We start from the raw sequence: 7,194 nt of genomic DNA on the forward strand, positions 1-7,194 counted from the left end.
ACTTTGGAATATTGTGTACAAATCTGGTTTCCCTTCTATTGGAAGGATCTTGTGAAATTTGAAAGGGTTCAGAAAAGATTTACAAGGATGTTGCCAGGGTTGTAGGATTTGAGCTATAGGGAGAGGTTGAACAGGCTGGGGCTGTTTTCCCTGTAGCATTGGAGGCTGAGGGGGTGACCTTGTAGAGGTTTATAAAATCATGAGGGGCATGGATAGGGTAAATAGACAAGGTATTTTCCCTGGGTTGGGGGAGTCCAGACTAGAGGGCATAGGTTTAGGGTGAGAGGGGAAAAATATAAAAGAGACCTAAGGGACAACGTTTCATGCAAAGGGTGGTGTGTGTGTGGAATGAGCTGCCAGAGGAAATGATGAAGGCTGGTATAATTAGAGCATTTGAAAGACATCTGAATGGGTATATGAATAGAAAGCACTTAGAGCGAAATGGACCAAGTGCTGGCAAATGGGACTAGATTAGATTGGGATATCTGGTTGGCATGGATGAGTTGGACTGAAGGCTCTATTTCCATGCTGTACATCTCTATGACTCTCTCTGACACATATTTTCAAAAAGAAAATATTATCAACTCTCTCAAATGTTTCTCATTAGAGAATGTTTCAGAGCTTGTAACTTGTTAGGGATAAGAATTTGGCTTAAGAATGCGGAACAGTGTGCAGCTGTGTCAGGGTGTGGAGATTGAGTGAGAAAGAATCATATAATCATCATCTCTGCAGTCTCAAGGGCAGTACAATATTTCCTGTGATCAAGTGACTAAACTGTTACACAACACTGCTGAATAAAGGTCTGAGCAGTGCTTTTCATAGCCACATTACATCCATGTTTGGTATTTTATCCTGCCAATAAAACCATTATCTTAATAGCTTTCCTGAAATTATAGCGGATGCTTTCATTTCTATTTTTGATGTCTTTTGCATTTAAACATTTGCATTTTTTGTTAATGCGATATTTTGTAATTTGATCTGTAATGAGTAAGCCTTGAGCCTCTCTCATTAGTATGTATTGTTTCAAAAACCAAAATTGCTGGTGAAACTCAGTAAGTCTGGTGTCCCGAGTCTGGTAACTCTTCAGAATGGCGGAAGAGTCATTTGATTTGAAATGTTAACTCTTAGAAACTGCCAGACCTGCTGAGTTTTGCCAGCAATTTCTGTTTTTATTTCAGGTCTCTAGCCTTAACCACTCCTTGTATTGATGAGATTTTCCTCATTTTGTCTTTGCTTGCTTTTTCAAATACCTTAAATCTGTGTCTTCTCATCCTGATGCTTTCGCAAGTGGTCATAATTTTATTATAGTTGCTCAGAATTTTGAATATCTTAATCAAGTCTCATCTCAGCCTTGTATTTTTCCAAGTAAAGCATTCCTCGGCTCTTCAATGTAACTTCATTTCTGAAGAATCTCATTCCTAGAACCATTCTCATGAATTGTTTCTGCACTTTCCCCAGCACCTCTGCATCATTCCTAACTGCAATCAGGACTGGACACAGTATTCCAGACCAGTTAAAGCAGTATCTTATACAAGTTTAACATAACCTCCCTGCTTTTGGACTGTATGCCTCTATTAATAAACAACGATAGGATGCTATAAGGTTTATGAATCACTCTCTCCACATTTCCTGTCATATTGGATAACTTTTGCACATACACACGCAGGTCCTTCTGCTCCTGTAACCCGTTTTTAAATTGTACACTTTGTATTGTCTGTACATATTCTTCCTACCAAAATTAATCACTTCACATTTGTCCACACTAAACTTCATTTGCATTTGTATACCCATTCCACAAACCTGTCTGTCCACTTACAGTGTACTGTCCTCACAGTTTAAAATGCTTCCAGGTTTTGTATCATTTGTAAATTTTGGAACTGTGCCCTGTTCACCAAGGTCTTCCCCATTGTTTGCATATACCAGGAAAACAAAGGCTTCTAATACTGACACCTTGCGAGTTTTGCTTCAAACCTTTCTCCAGCCTGAAAAGTAACAAGTGACTATTCCCATATATTTCCTGTTGCCATAGGCTATAAATTTGCTGGAGGTCCGCCCGTGTGCAACATTAAATCAATTGTCTTTTGGAAGTTATATCAACAAAATGATCCTCACCAACCCTCTCTAATGTCTTTTGGAAAAAGAAACCTCCAAGTAACTTGAATACAATCAGTTAGCTGCAACAGTGGAAAAATGCCCAAGTATGTTGTGTACATCAACAGCAGGACAAAGCCAATCCAGCTATTTATTACCCCCATCGGTCTACTGATGATCAAGCGAAGTGATAGACATCCTCAAAAGTCCTATTAAGTGGCACTCCCTTAGCAATAATCTGCTCACTGATGCTCAGTTTGGTTTCTGCCAGGTCCACTCAGCTCCTGACCTCATTACAGCCTTTGTTCAAGCATGGATAAAAGAGCTGAATTCCAGGTGTGAATTGAGAGTGACTGTCCTTGCATTTGCAACAATCTTCAGCTAGAGTCCTGAGTGGATGATCCATCTCCACCTCTGCCAGTGGTCACCAGAATTGCAGATGCCAGTCTTCAGCCAATTCCATCCAGTCCACTTGATATCAAGAAATGTATGAAGACATTAGATGCTGCCAAGGCTAATAACATTATAGTACTGAATGTGTGATCTATAACTTTGCATGCCCCTAGCCAAGCGGTTCCAGTATATCTACAACACTGATATCGACTAGACAATGTGGCAAATTGCCCAGATAAGTCCTGTGCTCACAAAGTAGGACAAATCCAACTCTATCAATTACTGCCCCATCAGTCTACTCTGAATCATCAGTAAAGTGATGAAAAATGTCATCCTCATGCAGCATTTCTCAGGAATAGCCCGGATTTGTTCAAGCTCATCAGCTCCTAATGTCATTACAACCTTGTTTCAAAAATGGACAAAAGAACAGATTTCCAGATTTGAGATGAGTGTGACAGCCCTTGACATCAAGACCACATTTTACCAAGTGTGGTATCGAGCAGCTATATCAAAACTGCAAACAATGGGAATCAGGAAATCTCTCCACAGGTTTGGGTCAAACCTGGCAAAAGCAAGATGGCGGTGATTTTGGAGGTAGGACGTCAGAGCAGGCAGTGTTGTATGTCTAATCATCTTCAGCTTCTTCATGAATTACCTTTCCTTCATCATAAAGTGAGATGTAGTGGTGTCCACGTGATGTTCAATACCTTTTGCCACTCCTTGCACACTGAAGCAATCCATATCCAAAAGACCTGTACAATATCTAGATTTGGACTGACAAGTAGCAAGTAACATTTGCTCCATGTAAGTGCCCTGCAATGACCATCTTCAACAAAGATTCTAGCAATCATCCCTGGACATTCAGTGGCATTGCCGCTATGAATACCCTATTACCAACATCTTGGTAATTACTATTAACTAGAAACTGAACAATCCATACAAATACTGTCATACAAAAGCAGCTCAGATGCTCGGAATCTTGCAGCATGTAACTCACTTCTTTACTCCCAAAGCTTGTTCATCATCTATAATGCACAAGTCAGGAGTTAGATGGAGTACTTACCACTTGCTTGGATGAGTGCAGCTCCAACATCATTCAAAAAGCTTGACCCTATCCAGGCCAAAGCATTGTTTAGCACCATACATACAAACATATGTGTCACCATAGTCTTGCCAGACCATAGAGCTACTCTCATTTGAGGTAATTTAACTTGAGGGCCACCATACTTCAGGCGAGGGGAGAGACTGAGAAGGAAAGACCTTCATGGTAACCTCAGCTGGTGGGAGAAATTGAACCCACAGATCACACTGCTTTGCAAACTAATCGTCCAGCCAGCTGATCTAAACCAACCCCCAGTTCGTCCTCCACCAATGTACTGTCTAGGATGAATTGCAGCAAATCACCAAGGCCTCTTAGACAACACTGTCCAAGCCGATGACCACGACCATCCAGAAGGACATGGGCAGCAGATACACGGGAACATTACCACCTGCAAGTTCCCTTCCAAGCCATTCACCACGCTGGCTTGCAAATACATAATTCCTTCAGCGTTGCTGCATCAAACTCTTGTGACCCCCTTCCAGACAACATTGTAAGTCTATCAACATCAAATGGCCTGCAGTGGTTCAAAAAGGCAGCTAACCACTGGCACAACTCACGTCCTAAGAATGCATAAAAGTATGCCCAAGATGGCTTTCTTTAATCAACCTGCTTTTATCCATGTGACTGTTAATTTTATCCCAATTCATTGTTTCTTGAAATTTCCCACCACTGAAGTTATGTTGACTGAAACCCAGGGACCTGGGTTCAATTCCAGCCTCTGGCGACTATCTGTGTAGAGTTTGCACATTCTCTCCATGTCCTCCCACAATCCAAATATGTGCAGGTTAGGTGAATTGGCCGTGCTAAATTGCCCATAGTGTTAAGGGATGTGTAGGTGCATTAGTCAAGGGTAAATATAGCATAGGGGTGGATTACTCTTCGGAGGGTCGATGTGGACTTGAGGCCAAAGGGTTTGTTTCTAATTCTAATCTGAAGATTTTTGAACTATGCATCATTTGCAATCCTCCAGTTGTCTCAACGCCATCACTGAGTTTAAGAAAGTGTGGAAAATTACAGCCAGTGTCCATACGATTTCCTCTCACTTTCCTCCATACCTATGCTTGCATTTATCTCATTTGATGCTTAATCACCTTTAAATAAAGGCAGTTTATCCTTGACCACCTTTTCACTTGTAAATCCCTCTACTGTTTGAATTACCACCTCTTTCTATGCCCTGGGTAGTGTTTTCTTGGTTTGGAAAGATGACAAGTTTTCATATAATATCTGCTATTTATCCTTGCTTCCAATTGAAATTGTCTTTTTGGCTCCTAATTTTACCATAATTCTTTCATACCTATTTGCCAAAGGCAGTTGCTGTGTGTTTGGTTTTGTGAGAGTAGGTTTGGGAAGCAGTTTAGATGTGTTTTTTTAAATGTCTGAACTAAGCTTGGAAAATCATCTTATACAGCTGTATCTTGTCTCCTTCATACTTGATATTTGCTTCTGTTTCTCAGTATTATAAGTAAATTTGTCAATTTATGAAGGGTATGAACAGTTCAGCAGTTTGCTCATTTTGTATCCTGAATGGTGACTCTTAGCTAGACAATTAACAGAATAAATAATTAACGTCTGTGTTGACTTGAATCTTGAATTGGTCTTGAAAATACAATGTAATTGTAGAAGATCTAACTATTGTGTTTATTTTTTAAAAGGTTGGGACCCAAGAATTTGCCAGGCGTTATACTGCAACGTACGTTTCCTGGATTTTTGCTTATCTCCTAGGTTTGATCTGTCTAATCCGAGCTTGTTATTGGGGAGCCATAAAAGTTAGCTATCCTGAGCACACCTTTGCATAGACCAATCAGATGACTCATTGCAAACGATACAATATTCTACAAAATCTTTAATTCCAAGCAAATGGACATTTTGAGTTCATGTATATCTACTTCATAAACTTACTAGGCCTAAAGAGGGCAATGGTGTTAGAACATGTGCATATTGCACTATGATTTTAGCAAGTAGACAGTTTGTTGCATCCAGCTTGCTATGTTTTTAAAATACATTCTGAATTTAATTTGTTTGTAGTATACAACTCAATTTGTCTTTGTTATACTTTTGTTGAAATTTGTTAAAACAAATCTTTTAACGGTTTTTGGTTTTTCTGGTGACAGTGATATTTTTAATGTTTACTGATGCCACTCTTGATCTTTCAAACTGCAACAGAGAAGCATCATAATAAACAGTTTGGCTTTGTACATTTCAAGGTACTTCTACACAGGCTTGATGCTTAAATTGCTCCTGTATTTCTGAACATTCTGGACAAAACTGCATCATAGTTAAGAAATAAAAATAAGCTCTGTATGTAATATTTTGAATACTTCCATAATTTTAAGTATTTGCTTTTTAGAGTATAAAGCTTTTTAAAATGCCTGTAATGAGATTGTCAAAGCATTATAGTGAAAACAGTAAGTGATGCTTTACATATTGGATCATATTAATCTTATTGTGTAACAATCTATAATATAACCATTTGACAAACATCTATTTGGGAAAACATCAGAAGTTAGTTTTTGCTAATATTGTAATAGGATTATGTAATTTAAGAAGAAACACAAACCTCAATTGTTGAATGTGATGTCAAAATTTGTACCAAATTAACCACCAATCTATTAACAACTTTGCTTTTGCTGAACTGGATGCAGTCTTTTTTTTTAATAATGTGATAAAAATTACTCTATAAATAAAATAAACATTTGTTCACTACAGTGTTATGATGTTATGAATGAAAAGTGTGCAAAGTTTCAATGATAAGAGACAAGCGTTTACTTTAAAACTGCAAATGAATACACATTAAGCAGGCAAAAGAATTGGGTAGATGGAAAATGATGTAGATAAAAGTGAAGTTATCCACTTGTGTAGGCAGAACAGAAGAACAAAGTTTCAATGTAAGAGAAGTTTAATTACTCCAGGAGTGACAAAGATGGATGCAACCCTGCACACTCCCCACGTCTAACCAGTATATCTCAAAAATGGAAGTGTTATGGTGCAGGAAGAGTGTTCCTACCTCTGATCAGGACTCCTGCATTCAAATCCCACCCTAGGATTTGATGGCCACAGAAAGTGTATCATTATATGGCCTTAGAAGCTATGTCGTAATGGTGTCAAACTGGTACACTTTTGATCTGTAACTCACAGCAAGTAGTAAGAGCAAGAGTTCCTACTTAGCCAGAACTAAAAGATAGGCACTGTGCCACAGCTTTTCCCACGATAAAACTCCACGTGCGGATTCTTTGAAAGATAGAAACTAGAGCAGGAGTAGACCATTTGGCTCTTTACGCCTGTGCCACCATACAGTATGATCATAGCTGGTCCTCTATCTCAAGACCATGTTCCCAATTTATACCCATACCCCTTGATTTTAAAATTAAAATGTAACTTTAAAAACAAAATCAATCTCTTTCTTGAATATATTCAATTTCTTGGTATCCATAGCCTTCTATGGTTGCGAATTCTCATGGTCACTACTCTTTGATTTGAGAAATGTTTCCTCATCTCAGTGCTAAGTGGCTTACTTCATATAGAGTCACAAACATGGAAAAACATCCTTTAGTCCAAACAGTCCATGCTGACCATATTTCTAAACTAAACTAGTTCCATGCCTGTATTTG

At 38.7% G+C, this 7,194-nt stretch overlaps 1 protein-coding gene across 1 annotated transcript in view; it reads left to right on the plus strand.

Moving 5' to 3' along the window:
- Positions 1-6,291, plus strand: part of pip4p2 (phosphatidylinositol-4,5-bisphosphate 4-phosphatase 2) — a 94,017-nt gene extending 87,726 nt beyond the window's left edge. The window contains exon 7 of the mRNA XM_072570267.1: positions 5,239-6,291. Within this exon, the coding sequence (XP_072426368.1) occupies positions 5,239-5,382 (144 nt within the window). The 3' untranslated portion in view covers positions 5,383-6,291. The remainder of the gene's footprint in view (positions 1-5,238) is intronic.
- Positions 6,292-7,194: the final 903 nt, after the last annotated feature.

The sequence above is a fragment of the Chiloscyllium punctatum genome, chromosome 5 (genome assembly GCF_047496795.1).
Source record: "Chiloscyllium punctatum isolate Juve2018m chromosome 5, sChiPun1.3, whole genome shotgun sequence".
NCBI lineage: Eukaryota > Metazoa > Chordata > Chondrichthyes > Orectolobiformes > Hemiscylliidae > Chiloscyllium > Chiloscyllium punctatum.